The sequence below is a fragment of the Carcharhinus amblyrhynchos genome, chromosome 20 (genome assembly GCF_965287045.1).
Source record: "Carcharhinus amblyrhynchos chromosome 20, sCarAmb.v2.hapA, whole genome shotgun sequence".
Lineage (NCBI taxonomy): Eukaryota > Metazoa > Chordata > Chondrichthyes > Carcharhiniformes > Carcharhinidae > Carcharhinus > Carcharhinus amblyrhynchos.
In genome coordinates, this window is record NC_137343.1 from 13,657,883 (window position 1) to 13,677,598 (window position 19,716).

The 19,716-nt window shown below is 39.5% G+C and overlaps 1 protein-coding gene and 1 long non-coding RNA gene across 2 annotated transcripts in view; one reads left to right on the forward strand and one right to left on the reverse strand.

Annotated features, from left to right (window-relative positions):
* Positions 1 to 19,716, forward strand: part of fam222aa (family with sequence similarity 222 member Aa) — a 262,440-nt gene that overhangs the window by 43,072 nt on the left and 199,652 nt on the right. Inside the window, exon 5 of the mRNA XM_080208106.1 lies at positions 745 to 827. Coding sequence (XP_080064232.1) covers positions 745 to 827 — 83 coding nt within the window. The remainder of the gene's footprint in view (positions 1 to 744; positions 828 to 19,716) is intronic.
* Positions 1 to 19,716, reverse strand: part of LOC145355765 (uncharacterized) — a 51,331-nt gene that overhangs the window by 14,644 nt on the left and 16,971 nt on the right. The window lies entirely within an intron of this gene.

Sequence of the window (19,716 nt, forward strand, 5' to 3'; positions counted from 1 at the left end):
ACTTTGGATGGATCACATAGCAAGACATGCTTTTAAAACAGCAAGAAGCTGTTTTCCAGACAGATTCAACCGAAAGTCAAGACCTCCAGGTAGCCAAACAGCAATACCTTGAATGCAGGAGATTCATAACAACCTTTACCTAATCTGAGTTCATCTGAGAACCAGTCTCCTAGAATTTCAACCACAGGGAACCCTGCAGTTTACTGAGAATCCTTTGCTTTACAAGATGTCCGCCTCAACTAAAGCACCAATATCAGCTAAGAAATTACAGGTCTGTCATGAAAGAAACTGAAACAATCATAAATTATAATTGTGTTGCTTTTTCCTCATCTGTATCTAATTTTTGTTTGGGTAAGTTGAGTGAGTGAGATGTTCCATTTAAACATCTGGGACAAGTATATGAAAACAAATAATCTTCTTTATTTTTAAATTCATAAAAAGCTTGCTGCTAGGATTATTTAAATTGGAATAATCTCCTCGAGGCTAAGAAAACACACACCTCTCACATACAAAACATATTGATCACAAGCAGTAAGAAGAGACATGGGCTGGAATTCTTTGGTCTTTCACATCTCACCACCACTGCCAACCAAACCTCCATTCACTGCAGCGGGACTGGAGAATTCCAGCTGTGGGTGAGATTGGTGAATCCAGCCCATAAATTCTGTCTATAATATGTGGGAGTGAAATTGCAAATAGGGAGGAAACAAATTTAACTATATAGCATTTTCATCTTATCCACAGATGAAGAAGATGAAGATAGAGTACAACCCTTACGCCAAAGGTGCTCTACCACATAGCAGAAGACAGAACAATATATCACAAAGGTCAGTGTTTATTCTCAGCTAGATGGCAAATATTACACGGCCTTGCTGTGCTTGTATGTGAAATCTGTTGTAATTATTTTAACCAACCGTAGAAGGATAATGGTAGAAGGATAGTGACGACGATGGGTGCATCAGTATTGTGAAACACTGAAAATTCATCAAAAAATTCAAAAGATTATGGGCGCCATGATAGCACAGTGGTTCACACTGCTGCATCACAGTACCAGGGACCTGGATTCAATTCCGGCAAATGCAAAGTGATACATTTTGATAGATCCAATTCAAGTGGTCACTGTCTCTGTGGAGTTTGCTGTATCCTTCTATTCCCCGCCTGTTCATGTGTCTATCCAGTAAAATCTTAAACGTCGCAAACATATCTGCCTGAACCACCTCATTTGGCAGTGGCCCCCATCACACTCCATGTAAAAAAACCTCCCCCGCACATCTCTATTGAATCTTTCCCCTCTCACATTGAACTTATGCCCCCTGTGTATTTTCACTTCTGCCCTGGGAAACAGCTTCCAACTGTTCACTTTATCTATGCTCCTCATAATTTTATAAACTTCTATCAGGTCGTCCCCTCAGCCTCCATCTTTCCAGGGAGAACAATCTCAGTTTGTTAAATCAGTCCTCATGGCTAATACCCTCCATACCAGGCAACATCCTGGTAAACTTTTTCTGTACTCCCTCCAAAGTCTCCACATCGTTCTGGTAGTGTGGTGACAGAATTGGACACAGAATTCCAATGTGGCCCAACCAACATTTTACATAAGTGTGACATAATTCGCCAACTTTTACACTCGATGCCCCAGCCGATGAAGGCATGCATGCCATATGCTTTCTTTACCACCTTTTCCACCTGTGCTGTCACTTTTAAGGATCTGTGAACCTATACTCCCAGATCTCTCTGTACATCTATGCTCCTGATGGTTCTGCCATTTATTTTATAGCTCCCATCTGAATTGGATCTACCAAAATGCCTTGTATTTGTCCAGATTAAATTCCATCTCTGCCCAATTTTCCATGCTATCTATATCCTGCTGTATTCTCTGACAATCTTCAACAGTACCCACAACTCCAGCAATCTTAGTATCTTCTGCAAACTTGCCAATCAGACCAGCTATGTTTTCTTCCAGGTCATTTTATATATATATCAAACAACAGAGTTTGATGTATCATCACACAGATTTCCTTCATGTTGAAACTCTGGAGTGTTTGAGAGGTAATTTGGTGTTACTATCAAGTTAGAGTTTCAATGTTTTGCAACTCAATTAAACTTCATTCGAACTTGGCAAGTGAAGCTTTCCATCTATTTTTTAAAAATGTCCAATTACCTCAAGGACCTGGGTTTGAACCTGGTCCAGGCTGAATGGAGATAATCAGAGCACAGACATATCTACAATCGATGACTAATTGGACCAACTAAGACCAAAGAATAACTGGTGTGGGAAATCAGATTTAGACCTTATAAGTAACTGAATTGTAAATATTCCCAATTTCTTTAGCCAAGTTGTAGTTTGAGATTTGAATCCACAATTTTCTGATTCCAATCAAATTGTTATGCCAAGACATTTTTTTTCTAAAAACCATCATATAGTTTTGTATTTCATGATACTTCCAAATTTATTAGATTTATGGAAGCTGTTCATCACAAATCCTTTCTCTTCCAATTCCTCAGAGTGTCTGGGTCATCCAGACCCTTTCTCTTCTCAGATTAATTACTGATGTCCAGTGTCTGGCAATGCAGTATGTTTATAAAAGGTTGATGGAGTGACCCAAAATATTGATGACTGTCAGATCAATACTATTCTTTTCTCTGAACCTATGCAATTATTGATTTTTTCATGTTCTCTGCTTATAATGTGCCAGCACTTTGCACAATTGGTGCATTTAATGTGCTGAAAAAAGCTGGTTGCCATGAACAGCAACAATGAAAACTACAATATCCCTTTTTATTGGCCTGCGTAGACTGTCCTTGTAATCTCATTAAGACAGTGATTTTCCCCCTTTTGATCTGTGAGAAGTTATTTTCATATCCTGAGTCTGTACTAATAACTATTAAAATAGCGGTACATAACCCAATGCATGACATATTTAGCATCATTTGAGGGTTAGAATTTTCTGCTCTCACTTCAATCTGTTCCAATCAAAGTAAATTAGAAGGAAAAAGGGTCAGAAAAGCAAGCTAATGAAGATAGAACAGATACAAAAAGGCTTCTTTACTAAAGTTTGGTCCCCAAGCCCAGTAGATAAAAGCATAGGTGTAGAACAAAGCCATAAAATGAAGTTCCAGTTGTAAATCTGTGTTTAGTTAAATGACCTTTGTTGAGTGTCATTTTACACCAATGGTCTTGGTAGTCTGGGCAAAGGAGAAAAACAATTTTGCTTCTGATTATTATTACCCAGAAGCTACCTCTATGCATGTGAAGATGTTGGATGGCAATGGAACTGAACTTGTGTTTCAATACAATGCCTGGGTTCACATGTGGACGAGGAATGGGGAACGCCTACACTCTGTGCAACAATAGCAGCATGACCTAATGCCTTTGGGGAAGGAGGAAAGTTTTTAAAAAAAATCTTGGCATTACACCCTGGCACTAGAGTCAGAAAATTGTGGGTTCACACCTCACACACCAACTTTACCAAAGGAGCAGGCACAAGATTCAGTGCAGAACTAAAGAAGGTGTTCAGTGAAGTCATTAATTTGAGACTCCATCTACCTGTAGTTCAGCTTAAAGAATTCAAGGCACTATTGCAGGGGGTGTTCAAGAGACAAAAATGGAACTCTGGACCAGATGCAGTCTATGAGGTCTTTTGATCCAGCCAGTTCCTAGCTTCTTCACATTTATCTGAAAACCCATTTTTTGTTGTTTGAAGTTCCTAAGTCTAGAAGACACTAAAAGCATCTTCCTGACAACCCAAAATCTACTAAACAGGAAGCAATCTTTCTCAGTCCTCCACACCTAGGAACTTTAAAGAAAAAATGTGTAAGTTTTGTTTAGTGTGCAAAGGGCCTCACTTCCAGAAATCTCAGTTTTTAGAAGTATTGTCCATGAAACTGGTGAGACCCTCACCAACCTGATTCCCATGAGCCCCAAGGGAATTAAGTTCCTAATTGACAGCAGGAATCTTGGCATTGGATCTCCCAACTCCGCAAGAACATTTAATTGCTGCATTTTTCTAAGTAGATATGGAATCTCACCCCAAAAACTGATGAGAATCAGAGGCTGGCAGCATCAACAGGCTTGAACCAGGGTTCATTGTTGTATCTCTGGAGAAAAATAAGTAAGGGTGGTTGGAGATCCTGGGTAGAGGGCTGCTGGTGATGTGGAGAGGGGCACTGGAAAAAAGGGCAGGGAGGTAACTGCCTGCATCCGACCTTCAAGCCTTTCCACCCAATTAATTGGTGGGGGAAAGGGACATGGATGGACCCCCACCTCGCACCCTCTTGCCTGATCAAATGGCCTCCCTGCCTTGAAACTTGTTCTCAGTGGGATGAGGGGAGAAGGGACAGTAAATTCTCTCCTTTGTGTGTATGGATAAATAATCATATTTTTGTGTGGAAAACCTTCAATATTATGGCCAGGTCATGTGGAACCCATTCTGGTTGTACCTCAAACTTCAAACTTCAACTTCAAAATGTTGGGCACACTAATTGATGTGGAGATGCCAACATTGGACTTGAGTAGGCACAGTAAGAAGTCTCATAACACCAGGTTAAAGTCCAACAGGTTTATTTGGGAGCATGAGTTTTCAGAGCACTGCTCCTTCATCAGGTGAGTGCAGGATTTGGTTCACAAATGGCATATACAGACACAAAATCAATTACAAGATAATGGCTGGAACGCGAGTCTAAACGGGTAACTAAGTCTTTACAAGTACAGTCAATGCGAGTGAAGAGAGGGTTAAGGACAGGTTAAAGAGGCATGAATTGACTATCTGTATGGTATGCAGCAAACTATCCTGCCTTCAGGAGAACAGCAACCACGACACCACACAACCCTGCCACAGCAACCTCTGCAAGACGTGCTGGATCATTGACACGGGTGCCATCATCTCACATGAGAACATCATCCACCAGGTACACAGTACATATTCTTGCGACCTGGCCAACATTGTCTACCTGAAGGATGTCCCGAGGAATCGTAGGTTGGCGAGAACATGCAGATGTACGACAATGGATGAATGGACACCGCTGTACAATCACCAGGTAGGAGTGTTCCCTTGTGGAATACTTCAGCAGTCAAGGGCACTCAGTCTCTGATCTTCCAGTGCCAGGGTTCCTGCTGTGTTCTCCCAGACAGCCTTCAAGGTACACAACAACGCAGAATCGCCGGGCAGAAACTGATAGCTAAGTTTTGCACGACGGCCTCAACTGGAATCTTGGGTTCATATCACACTACCTGTAACCCCCACGACTTGCCTAGACTTGCAAAATCTCATTAAATGTCCTGGCTTGAGACCATTCACACTTCTTTAACCTGTGCTTAACCCTCTCTCCATTCACACTGTCTGTATCTGTAAAGACTTGATTACCTGTTAAGACTCGCATTCCAATCATTATCTTGTAACTGAGTTTGTGTCTGTACATATCCTGTTTGTGAACCAAATCCTTCACTCACTTGATGAAGGAGCAGTGCTCTGAAAGCTCATGCTACCAAATAAACTGTTAGAATAAACCTGGTGTTGTGAGACTTCTTACTATGCATACTACTTGAAGAAGAACAGGGAATTCTACTGGTATTCTAGCCAACAATCTTCCCTCATCCAGCATGACAAAAGTGATTATCCATTTGATGTTTGTGCATGGTGTGCAATTAGGTGCATGTCTTTCAGACAAGGTAGAACTATACCTGCTCCATACATTTTTCCAATGAAACCAGAAACTGATTACAGAGGAATGGGGGAAACTTGACACACTGTTTTGCTCCAAACCATCCTTATTTAAATTCAGCGGTGAAGTCTACAATATCCCTTCAACATTATCTTGACTTTGGATCACAATGAACCATGAAAACCAAACTTTGAATTGCAGGCAGGAGTTAAGGTTTCACAGATGCATCTTAAGGTTTGCCTTTCATTAACATTATTATCAGCACTTACCACTACATATTTTGATTTTTTTGTAAGCCCTGCCAAGTCAGTTCTGCATTTCAGCAGGTACTAATCTGAATCTGTTATCTGACTCCATTGTTATCATATATTGGGCAGAATTTGTAGTTACGTCACATTTATTCAGTTACTGAAATTGAAAGAAATTGAAACCGCAATTTAAATTGCTCAAAGTATTTAAAATGAATATACAGAGTTTCACACGAATATGCCAAAAGCACTCAGGGTAAAAATGAGCTAAATGTCTATGGCATTGGCAAGTGAAACTGCTTTTTGCTTTGAAAAGTGTCAGAGTCAAAATTCTGTTTCAAAATGCTTCAAGTCTATACATTTCACTTTTGCACAGTTTAGCAATTTCTGTGCACTAGCACTCTTGATTTTGACAATGATAATAAGTGCTTTGTTGCTGCTAAAATAAAGGCAGGAGGTTATCATTAAGTGCTCATAGCAACCATAAGAAAAAATAAAGACCTGCATATATATATTGATTGCGATCTAGCGGCCCTGTTAGTCATGGGTGCAGATCCCGTAGCAGCCGCTGAATCTTATGAGTGGCCAAGAACAGGATTTGCGTTCCCACCCACAAATATATAATTAGTAAGCCTGATGCCATAGTGTCTACTACAACGTATCCTCTTTCCCTCCAGTGTCATCCAGTGTCATGCTGGCGTAATCACTACTGGTCTTCAAAATTAGTATCAGTTAAGATGACCGTGCCTGAGGGCACAGTTAGATTTAGCCCTTCCAGGTGGTGCGGGACACAATCAGTGCCAGGGTGACAGTGCCAAGAGTAGGCCCTCTACAGAGGGGGTTCCCCTTATTTGTGTGTATGTGGGAGCAAGGGGCGGGCAATATTTGTTGGAGGGGAGGTGTGCATGCATTGGATTGGGGAGTAGGCCAGTGCACCACCAGGCATCTCAGTTCTTTACAGCCAATTAAGTATTTTTGAAGTGTGATCACTGTTGTAATGCAGGAAATATCAATATACAAATAGCACATCCAAACATTCTAGTCTGTCAGATAATCAGCACTGCTCCACTGGTTTGAGTGTTCTCTTGAGGTGTGGGTATAGAAAGCAGGGGAGAAGCATTTAAGGAGATGATGAAAAAAAGAAGCCAAGGGTTATCTTTATGTTCTGGCACTATCTTTGGGGTAGCACAGTGGTTAGCACTGCTGCCTCACAGCACCAGGAACCTGATTCAATTCCAGCCTATGTGGAGTTTGCACGTTATCCTTGTGTTTGCATGGGTTTCCTCAGGTGCTCCAGTTTCCTCCCACACTTCAAAGATGTGTAGATTAGGTTGATTGGCCAGGATAAAATTGACCCTTCTTGTCGAGCAAATAATTGGGGTTACAGGCATAGGGCCTTGGTTGAATTGTTATTGGCTCGATGGGGCGAATGGTTTCCTTTTGCACTGTAGGGATTCTATGACCTTGGAAAAACAAGTAGTTTTTGCAGAAGTGATTGACACCAGGTAGCACTTGATATGATCCAGCTAGATGTGGAATTGAATGACTAAACCAATAAGTGGTAAAACAATCTATGATACTTCACAGGAGCATACTAAGTCAAAAATGAACATCAAGCCAAAGAAGAAGACATTAGGATCAGTAATGAAAGCTTAGTCAGAGGTAGGTTTTAAGGAGTGTCCCAAAGGAAGGAAAGAAGACAATTTAAGGAGAGAGTTCCAATTCTTAAGTCCCAAACAGCTAAAGCGGAACGAAAAACATTTAGGAATGCACAACTGGATACAAGGGTAAGATATGTAAACTCAAAGTTTTAGTGGATTGGAAGGCCAATATAGATAAGCAAACAGGATGGATATTCAGTCAGGATAATGAACAGTGGTGTTTTGGATTACTTCAAGTTTATGGAGGGTATAAGAAACAGGAGTTCATATAATAAAGCACCAGACACAGATAAGGAAGTGGAAATTATCTCTGACTCGGGGCAATAATCAAGATGTAAAAGGGTAAATTTTGCTCGAGGCAAGGGCATTGAAATTAGAGGTGAATGAGTGGTTGAGAAAATAGACAGCTACAAAAGTATCAGGGTAAGTGCAGAGCCAGAAGCTAGCAGATAGGAAATTGAATGTGCAGTTATAAGTGACAAGGGAATGAGATTCTTTTCCAGACAAATATGCAGAAGGAAGTACAGTTAGACAAAGTAAAAGGTGTTGATGGTGAGAGATGCAAGAAAATGATTGACAGAGAACATGGCATTATAATGTCACAGGAAGTGGTGAGGTTGTGAGGGTGGTTCTGAACATGAACAGGTTTAGACAGGACAAGAGTATACTGAAAGCAAAAGGAGCTGAGGCAGGGATTGAAATCACAAATGATGAGGAATCATCATGTCCAGAAGTCTTAAAAAACTTGGAATTGCAACTGGGTAGGATGGTAAACAACAAGTATTTTAGAGTGGAATGTGGTGGGGTTCTTGAAGGATCAGGTAAAATAGAAATAAGAGAAAGATTGAAGTGCAACTTGGTGATAAGGGCCATATCATTAATGCAACAGGTGGAAAATATAGCTACACCAGGAGGCTTTGGTAAGGAGCAAGGTTTTTTTATGTTGTTCCAAAATTCATGATTGCCTTTGAATCAGACATCTGTGACATCCAAACACGAGTCTGGTTTTGCCAGCATGCTGCTGGCCATCATTAATCAAATATGAAGGAGGCACTTTTTTATGTGGCAGTAAACACTAATCTTGGATATTGGAAAATGTTTGGTCCCAAAAAGCCCATTGGAGGCATGACATTTGTCATCTTTACATTGACAATGTGCTGATGGTGATGGAAATAGGATACATCTTCTTCTGATGACACAATCTCAACATACAAATCCGTCATCACTGAAATTGCATTTTAAAAGAAATTTCAAAGATTTATAGCTTATGAATTACTGTTATGATATCAATGGGCATGTTTAATGCACTCATATGATATTCCTCTGGCTAATATCCACTAGAATAGTAGTGGCCTAAATTAATAACTGCATTTAAAATAGCAGACAAAAGAATATTCTGCAAACGTATAAAAAAGTACTCTGCTAATACTGCCAAGTGTAACTTCTGGCTTCAAATCAACATTCCTGTGTTTCTTTGTTTATTGATTTAAAGAAAATCATTTAAACCATGATGAAACTATCAGAAAAACTGGTTTGTTGAAGCCACTGCTGAGTGCAACATTGCAGGGTGCTGAAATAACATCAGTACTCATTAATCCAGGCTACTTCAATTTCATCCACAAATGTTAATCCAGCTCTCTTGTAGTGTCAGATTCAATTACTATTTCAAGCTAGATACCCCTGATGTCATCAGCAATCACTGTATAAACAGTTTCAAGGAGGGAATGTACTGGCCTACCTGTTGCTCAATACCTTGGAGATGTCAATCAACTCGCAGGCACATTTCTTCACCAAGCGCTCTTAACTTGAGGACTTAGATAAACTAGTTGGGCGATGAACAGACCTGGTTTGCCATTTAGGAATTGGGTGAAGAGACCAAGGTTACTGATGTATTAATCAAATTGTCCCAGTTCACCATACTAAAAGCAACTGTCTGTCAAATTTCCAAAGAGGAAATTTGAAGTTTGCGCTAACAGCTGCTGGAAGATGCTATCTGGAACATGAACACGCACATCTGTGGATACTTTGAGTCAAAAAAAGAATCAGTTGCTACTCTGGCTCTGAAGTGCCAATGATGCAACCATCTTTTGATGAAATATATCTGAATTGTGATCAGGAGCATAATGAGAATTCATTTTAGTGCTGCTATCAGCATGCCATTGAGGATCTGTTCCTCATACCTGCATTCTGCTTACTAAGATCACATTTGCAACTGCCAGTAGTTTAAGTTGCAACTAATGGCTATCCTTTCGTATGTGGGGTGGGTTGGTAGAACATGATCACTGAATCAAATTAGTTTCAAGATGACATGCCTTGCAATGGATGATTGGAACTAAGTCTGCCCTCCTTGTTGAATTTGGTAAATACAATATCTTTATCAGATTGATATATAGCATTCCAGGACACAACTGATGATTCAATACCCCATTTGATTCATTAATGAGACATGAAGAGGTAGATCTCTCACTGAAAGCTCAGGTGTTTTCCACTCGGCTCCAGTTAATTCTAAAAAACATATCTAATGGGCAGAGGTGTTCTAATTATACAGGCAGTAGAATGTAGGACTTTGTGTTGTTTAGTTACCTGGTTTTAGCTGGCTGTGCTCCAGTCATTTGGAGACCTCAGGGCATAGCTCATACAAACCTGGCAATATATTATAATGCTGTATGGATGTATAGATAAGGACTTTGAACTCTACAGACAAATGGAAACTTTGACTTGTGTAGATTTCTCACTATTTTAGTTTGGAAACTCAAATATTGTGATAGATGTCCACGCATTTTGACTCAAAAGAATTGAGAGAAAAAAGAAAATGAGACAGTAAAGGAAAAGAAACTAAGACAGGAAAGAAAAAATATTACATTTAAAATTTGACATCTTTAAAATCATTAACAATTCACCATCTAAAGAAAAGAAACTACGCACTTTTAATTGTTCATTTTTGGGCTAGAAAGTTTGATTGGCAATCAATTATAATTACATTGTTAAAATATTACACATTAACTGCTGGACTTAACTGTCTGTGATCAGTTTAATAGGCAATTATTGTATGAATGCAATTCTGTGAAATTCATACAGAGATTAAGGGTGAAACTTTGTTTAAATTTATTTATTTATTAGTGTCACTGTAACACTGCAACAAAGTTATTGTGAAAATCCCCTAGTCGCCAAACTCAATTGCCTGTTTGCGTACGCTGAGGGGGAGTTTATGCATCTAATCAGTGTGTCTTTTGGACTGTAGGAGGAAACCAGTGCACACAGAGCAGACCCACACAGACATGATGAGAACATGCAAACTCCACACAGTGACCCAAGCTGGGAATCAAACCCGCGTCCCTGATGCTGTGAGGCAGCAGTGCTAACCACTGCCATAGAGTTCTTTATCCTCCTGCAAGCTGTTGGCTGACTTTCATAATACTAGCAGCATCCATTGTTCACAGGGCATTATTTTAGCACAAAACAGGTTCAACTGCTTTTTCCCACTTTAAAAAAAGGTCTACAAAAAAGTTGGCATTTATGATGCTTACTAGCCAGTCTCGCCATATTTAGCGAATTCAGCAAGTTTACCCGAGTTGGCACCAGCTGTGTGAGATCCACTCTTTGGAACTGCAGGCACTTTCATCCCCTGGACACTAGTAGAAAAGCAGCTACGGTTTTTGAGATGTAGGAGGTCCACTTTTATGGTTAACTTAATTTGCATGTGTGACTTGTGTCTAATTAGGTTTGTTCATTAATAGATTATCTGTGAAAGGGTAAAGATGATATGCATGTAGGCGTTATAGTTTGCACGTTACTGAGAAAAGTTCATTTATTTTCTAATTGACCCATGTGAATTGGGTTATATTAGCATATTTAATTATGTGATTCCATAATTGCATAGAGATTATATCCTGCAGATTTTTCAGCCAATAATGAAACTATGGAGAAAGCTGAAACTGAAAACCTCAATGCTAGTTCTTTGTCCTTTTATATACTGACCAACAAGTACCCTTTGCCAAGAACATAGAGCAATGTCCTTTACAGGGTTATGCAGAAAACCAACCTGCAACAAATATGTATATAATATTTGTTTCAAAATAAACTCTTGACACTACCAAGATGATTGCTTTTACCTGCATAACACCATGTATAACATTCATTCTTTGAAGTTATTTTGTATTATAATCTTTCCATTTTTGCCATCAAGAATTTTCCTCCTCATTTTCTATTTTCCTACACTGAAGTTAATGATATAGAGAAGATACTTTAAACATAGAATTATAGGGCAGAATGCTCCCATTTGGGACAAAGTCCCATGGTGGGAGCAGTGACAGAGTGTGTTTCCTGCATGGAGGCCAATGGGAAACCATATCTTCCTATTAATTACACATTAGGGAATTTAGCACTGTATTCCATGGCGGGGCAAGCTGATTGTATGTGTCCTGCCATCATATCAGGGGGTCACATTGAAAAGGCCCCCGACATTACCAATCCACCACTGAAGAAAAAAGAAAATGGATCTTTAAGAGCACACTGAGGCTGGAAGATGGATTTCCTTGACCCCTGAAGCTGGTCCTTGACACCTGATAGATGCTCCCCCACCCATTACTGTGCTGTTCGAGGGTCCAGGGTCACCGGTGGCCTCCATCCTGAACTCTGAAGGTAGCCTAAGGTATTCTTAAGGTAAGCCCCAACTTCAGCACACCACATCGGTCCAAACGTGCTCTGCACCAATGTTTTTCTCCTGTTAGCGTTGTGGAGAATTGGTGTGTGTGGGGGTAAAACAGCTTCATACCAGCCCACCAGCAGGTTCCTCGATCTACCATGGCAGGCACCAGCAGAAAATCCTGTGGAGATTCATGCTGTGTGGATTCCTGTTGAATTCTACTTTCCCGCTCCCCCCACCCTCACACATGTCATTTAATATGCTGGCAGGGCATGGGAGAATTCCACCTGTGAAACAGTCACAGTGCACAAAGAGCCACATAGTTTCTTTCTTACTGTGCTGATTGTCTGCAAATCCTACTTCTTTGCCCTATCCCTGTAGTCCTTTCAATCTCCTTTTAAAACCAGAATTGAATCTCCCTCCACTATATTTTAGGCACAGCACTTTAGCAGACTATTCATAAAGGAAGTTTCTTCTCATGTCACCTTTAGTTCTTTTGCAATTCATCTTAAGATAGATGGCAACTAGTTCTTCATAGGAATAGGAATTCCAACAATAGGAATAGTTACTCATTTTACTCTGTCCAGATTCCCAATAATTTTGAACACTTCTATCAAATCTCCTCTTAACTTTCTCTTCTCTAAAAGGAACACCCTACTTTCGCCAATTTATCCACATAACGGATGTGCCTCATCCATGGAACCATTCTTGTAAATATTTTCTACACCCTCCCTAAAGCCTTCACAACCTTCCTAAACACAGTAGTCCAGTTGAGGCTGAACCAGCATCTTATAAAGGTTCACTATAACTTCTGTACTTTTGTACTTCATGTCTCTATTTGTAAAGTCCAAGATTCTGTATGTCTCATTAACCATTTTCTCAACCTGCTCTGCCACCTTCAACAATTTGTGCACATAATGCCCCTAATTCCTCTACTTCTGCACCATTTTTAGTCTTATCCTTTATGTTACATTGCCTTTCATCATTTTTCCTACTAAAATGTACCATTTCACACTTCTCTGCATTAAATTTCAACTGCCAGATGTTTGCCTAAACCACCAGTCCAGGTCCTCTTAAAGTCTATCGTTATTCTCCTCACAGTTCACAATACTTGTTTTGTGTCATATGTAAATTTTAAAATCGTGTACTGTATTCCAGGTCTAGGTCATCAATATAGATCAAGAAGAGTAGTGGTTCTAATAGCAACATCTAAGCAGAAACCCCACTACATAACTTCCTCCTGTCTTAAGAACAACCATTTACCATTGATCTCTATTTCCTGGCATTTGAACAACTTGATATCCATGCTGCCACTGTTCTTCCTTCTGACAAGTCTGTTACGTGTTACTTCATCAAATGCTTTTTGGAAGACCATATATAGCACATCAGTCACATTACCCTCATCAACCCTCTGTGATCAAAAAATTCAAATCAAGTTAGTTAAACATCAAATGCTTTTAATATATCTGAACTTCCTTAATTAAGATACATTTGTCCAAGTGACTGTTAATTTTGTTCTACTTATCATCGAAGTTTTCCTATCACCTAGGTTACCCCAACTGACTTATAGTTGCTGTGTTTACCCTTGGACTCCATTTTAACAAAGGTTTAAATCCACAATTCTCCAGTCCTTTGGCTCTAATACTTTATCTAAGAAGGCATGTAAGATTATTGCCTGTGCTTCCACAATTATGTCATAGTTATTTCAGTATTCTCTCATGCATCTCATCTGAATCTATCAACTTTAACTACAGCTAGCCTTTCTGATACTTCTTCAATCAATTTTAACCCATCTACTGTCATAATTGCCTACTCTTTCACTATGACTTTGGTAACCTCTTCTCCCTTGGTAATCATAGATGCAAAGTATTCATTTAATGACTCGGTTATGCCTCTTGCTTCCATGTGTAAATCCTCTTTTTTGGCCCCTAATTGACCCCATCCGTCCCTTTACTACCATCTAACTATATATATGCCGATGGAAGACTTTTGTTATGTCAGCTGCCAGGTCACTCACATCACTTTGGTATCTCATTACCATAGTCAATCTTTGTGTCAGCAGATTCTTTGACCATGGAGAAGGTCACATTTAGTATCCATACATGCAGTTTCCAGCATGGCTTATGAGATAGCAAACTGGAACAGGAGCTGTGTTTTGTTGTGAGAAGGACTTCTCCTGTATTGTATCTATATACTTAACTATATAACAAAATCAGTTACAATGGCTTTATCATACCCAAAGGCATTTCTTCCCCAACTGGTGTGTTTTAAAATCACATTACAGGTCTTTGTGAAGAACTGATAAATTTTTATTTGTTCAGTATAAAGTTTTTAATAACTCAAGAACAAAGAACAAAGAAAATTATAGCACAGGAACAAGCCCTTCAGCCCTCCAGACCTGCACTGATCATGCTAAAACCCTTCCATGGACCATATCCCTTTATTGCGATCCTCTTCGTATATTTGTTAAAATGTTCTTTAAAAGTCGCTATTGTATCTCCTTTTACTACCTCCCCTGGCAGCAAGTTCCAGGCACCCACCACCTTCTGTGTAAAGAACTTGACTTGTAAATCTCCTTTAAACCTTGTCCCTTGCACGTTAAGCTATGCCCCTAGTAATTAACTCTTCCACCCTGGGGAAAAAAGCTTTTGACTATCCACTCTGTTCATGCCACTCATAATCTTATAGACTTCTATCAGGTCACCCGTCAATCTCAGTTGTTCCAGTGAGAATAAATCAAGTTTCTCCAACCTCTCTCCTCATAACTAACGCCCTCCAAACCAGGCAACATCTGGGAAGTCTTTTCTGTGCCCTCTCCAAAGCCTCCATATCTTTCTGGTCATGTGGCGACCAGAATTGAACACTATATTCCAAGTGCAGCCTAACTAAGGTTCTATAAAGCTGCAACATGACTTGCCAATTTTTAAACTCAGTGCCCCACCAAATGAAGGCCAGCATGCCATATGCCTTCTTGACTACCTTCTCCACCTGCACTGCCACTTTCAGTGTACCTGTACACTCAGATCCCTCTGCCTATCAATACTCCTAAGGGTTCTGTCAATTACTGTATATTTTCCCTTTGTATTAGATCTTTCAAAATTCATCACCTCACATTTGTCTATTTGCCCCCTCTTCGCCCAAGTCTCTGACTGATCTACATCCTGCTTATTCTCTGACTGTCCTCATTGCTATCTGCAGTTCCACTAAGCTTTGTGTCGTCTGCAAACTTATCAATCAAAACAGTTACATTTTCCACTAAATCATTTATATGTATTACAAACAGCAAAGGACCCAGCACTGATCCCTGAGGAACGCCAGTAGTCACATTCAGAAAAGCACCCTTCCATTGCTACTATATAAACAATTCTGAATCATTTTGATCAGGAAGGTCCCACATCTGTGCTGAGTGAGTATACGTTCTTTTGCACGGCAGTTTTTAAGGTGATATTGGTTCTCCCAGAAATACTATCATAGTGAAGTGTCCAATCTACATGACAAAATAGCCATTTGGGCAAGATATCAAAGACCTAATGATGTCTGGTCCATTGTAAATCAGTTCTTTGAATGTCAAACTTCAAACAATAAAAGACATTCTACTTCCAGTAATAATGTCAACATTTTGCATTCCTGAATTAGGTAAGTAAATGTTGGTGATTCATTCCAACAGTGCACCCCAATCCCAGTCTCTCAGCAGTTTGACATTTCCACTTCCCACACCAGGTATCCTAATAATTTATGACATAACACTTTTTTTAAGTTAAAAATTGAACCTAACTAGGTTGAAATTTCCCAAATGTATTTTAAAATCGGGACCCTTTTAGAAGGAAAAAGGACTGTCATCACACTTGACTTAAACTCATATACCATAGGTGAAATCACATCTGAACGAGATTTAGAAATAACACAAAGTTTAAATGGTTTTATGCACAATAGCAATATAAAATCTTCAACATATATTTTTTGAAAATATATTTATCAATCATATACTGTGACTAAACAGAATTTCATCATCAGTACTCATGAACTAGCAAATATATGAGTGAAATGCTATGGTATCCAAAACTGCTATATAACTGACAAGGTTCTAAATCCAAAATTGAACGTGGGATATGATCATGGCTGGGCTGGAATGAGTTGGATGTGCCTGAAGTCTTTCTGCATCCAAAATGAGGGCTTGAATAACATTCTTACTGCCAACAACCAGCAAAGTACAGCAGGTTTTTTTGTATGCAAAGAAGAAAATTGAGTGTTATCTATAAAGACTGAAGGCAATAAACAAAGTTAATGTGACTTTATGAATGTGTGAATTGTACAAATTTACTGGAATTTAAGGAGACAATTGCATTACTGTGTGAATAAAAGGAAAGGCATTTTATATCTCAAAATCAAGAAAATAACTGATGAAGTCTCTCTGAAAAGTTACAGCTCACAAAAGAATAAAGAATGAAGCTGCAAGTTAAATGGCAAATTGGTTTCATAATAGAAAATGAGGGTGGTTATAAATGGAACTTATTCAGGCCAGGAAGCAATGACTAGCCAATTCTCATAGGGATCATTCCTAGGTCTCCTGTTATTCATTATATTTAATAATGACCTTGAAGAGGGACTGTAGGCAAAATGTCTAAGTTTGCTGAGAATACAAATTAAATCTCGTTAAGATGTGAGAAAGAGCTGGATGTCATTCAAATGGATATTCCTCATTATGGGTGTAAGAAATATCTTTCAGTATTGACAAATTTACACACATAGTAATTATGATTGCATAAGAGATCTTCTGTTTCCGAGAAAACAAAGGAAAGATTTGGGTGCATCAGCTGATCCAACCTTAAAAATATCTCTGTAATTTTCAGTGATCTAGAGAACAAAGTGAATACTAAAGATTATTGTAATCGCGATTTGCTTAAGGGCAGCTCCTTTTGTTTATTTCTTCCACTTTCCACTTCAGTTGCTCATCGAAGCCTCCCATTTTCAATTGCAATGAGCAACATGAAGAGAACAAACATAGCGGAGACGGTTTCCCATTGCCTTTCTTACATGTGCTTAAAGGATACACAAGTCCTCCTCCTGAAGAATCTTTTGCCTTAAGCAGTTGTTGTCTCTCAAAATTCTAGTTCTTCCACCATTACCACTGAAAATTCACTGGTTCCACCATTCGCTATAACCCTATGACCTTGAGCACATCCCTGTAGCTACTCACAGAAGGGAAGGATGATGACCCACTGAGGCCTCAAAAGACCCTGCTACTCTGATTAAACATTATAGACAAGTACAAATAGTACAATAGAAGTGCAAGTAATACTAATGCTCCGTAACAAGAGTGAGTCCACACTCAACTTACAGGCACTTTCAAAAGACAGACGGATGTTGGATTAGGAAAAATCTAGAAGATGATATAGATACCTAGTTTATTCTCACTTTAAAGAGATTCTGGGAAACCACAGATTGAGGTAAGCTGTGATACCCCCTTGGTTGCATGGTAGATGCCACTCAAAAGGCTGAGGTATGAATAATAGTATCATGGCAACAATGGTCTATCAGCAAGCGATAACTCAGCATGCAGCAAATGCTGTTAGAAAAAAATGAAATAAAGGATAAAGGAAAGCCTTTCTGAAACAAAATTTCCTCTTTCCCTTTGCCCCTTCATTAGTAGTTGTATAGGTCTAACCCCTTGATTCACTTAATCTCTCTAATTTTTTTTTGAATCTCCATAAAACTATCATAGAGTCATAGAGGTTTACAGCATGGAAACAGGCTCTTAGGCCCAATTTGTCTATGCCATCCTTTTTTTTAAACGCCTAAACTAATCCCAATTGCCCAACAGCCTATATCCCTCTATACCCATCATACCCATGTAATTATCTAAATGCTTTTTAAAAGATAAAATTGTACCTGCCTCTACTACCACCTCTGACAGCTTGTTCCAGACACTCACCACCCTGTGTGAAAAAATTGCCCTCTGGACACTTCTGTATCTCTCCCCCTCACCTTAAACCTATGCCCTCTAGTTTTAGACTCCCCTACCTTTGGGAAATGATATTGACTATCTAGCTGACCTATGCCCCTCATTACTTTATAGACCTCTATAAGTTCATCCCTAGGCCTCCTAAGCTCCAGGGAAAAAGTCGCAGTCTATCCAGCCTCACCTTATAACTCAAACCATCAAGTCCCAATAGCATCCTAGTAAATCTTTTCTGCGCTCTCTCTAGTTTAATAATATCTTTTCTATCCTTTCATCACATTTAGTAACCACTCTTAATAGAAATGTAGATCAATTCTCACCAAGGTAGGACACTGTACCCTTGCAATTCTTGACCTGGCTGATTCCATTGTGGGGTAAGCACCTCATAAAACCCCTGCTCTCCCAATTTTCATGGAGTTCAGCTAGCTTTTTGAGGACTTGTGGTTCACGGCCCCTCAGAGAACTCATGTGTTAGAGTCTGGATTCAGGATGGTTTGAGTTATAAGGTGAGGCTGGATAGACTGCGACTGTTAAGTAGTATGTTTTAAAGGTTTTGCACATCCCCTCTCCATGCTTTCATGCCCCTTATCACTTCAATGCCTGCTCACTCAGTATGTACCATGAGCCATATAAATGAATATAGCGACATATATGAAGAAAACTCACTCAGAAATATACCCTTGCAACCTTATAAAAGTGTCAAGTAGATGCTGCCATTCACTGTTTCAATAACAGAAGCTTTTTTCACTTCACACCTTTTAATATTGTTTGAACAAATGTACAGATATTGAAAAAGACAGAACAGTGAAATAATTTATTATAACCTCATAAAGATGTCAGTCAATCAAAGCCAGCACTCCACTTGTGTAAACAGACCCCTGCTGAGCTAATCCAACAGTAAGCCTTGGAGCACTCATAATGGAAATTTCACAAATCAAGTTTCCTGTCTCTTTAGCAAAAATCCAGCCCAACATTTCAGACCGATGATGATCCATCATCAACCTGAAATGTTAAATCTGTTTCTCGCCACAAAGTATTGGAGAACATGCCCCTGTCTACATCAATGGGGAAGAAGTAGAAATATTTGGGAACTTCCAAGTTTTCAGGTGTCCAGATCACCAACAACTTGTCCTGGTCCCTCCATGTTGACACTACAGTTAAGAAAGCCCACATATGCGTCGACTTTCTGAGGAGACTAAGGAAATTTGGCATGTCTGCTACAACTCTCACCAATTTTTACAGAAGTACTGTAGAAAGCATTCTTTCTGGTTGTATCACAGCTTGGTATGGCTCCATCACTGCCCAAGACCACAATAAACTACAAAGAGTCATGAACGAAGCCCAATCCTTCACTCAAACCAGCCTCCTTCGGCATTGACACTGTCTACACTTCCTGCTGCCTTGGAAAAGCAGCCAGCATAATCAAATACCCCACGCACCCCAGGCTTACTCTCTTTCACCTTCTTCCATTGGGAAAAAGATACAAATGTCTGAGGTCACGTACCAACTGACTCAAGAACAGCTACTTACCTGCGGCCATCA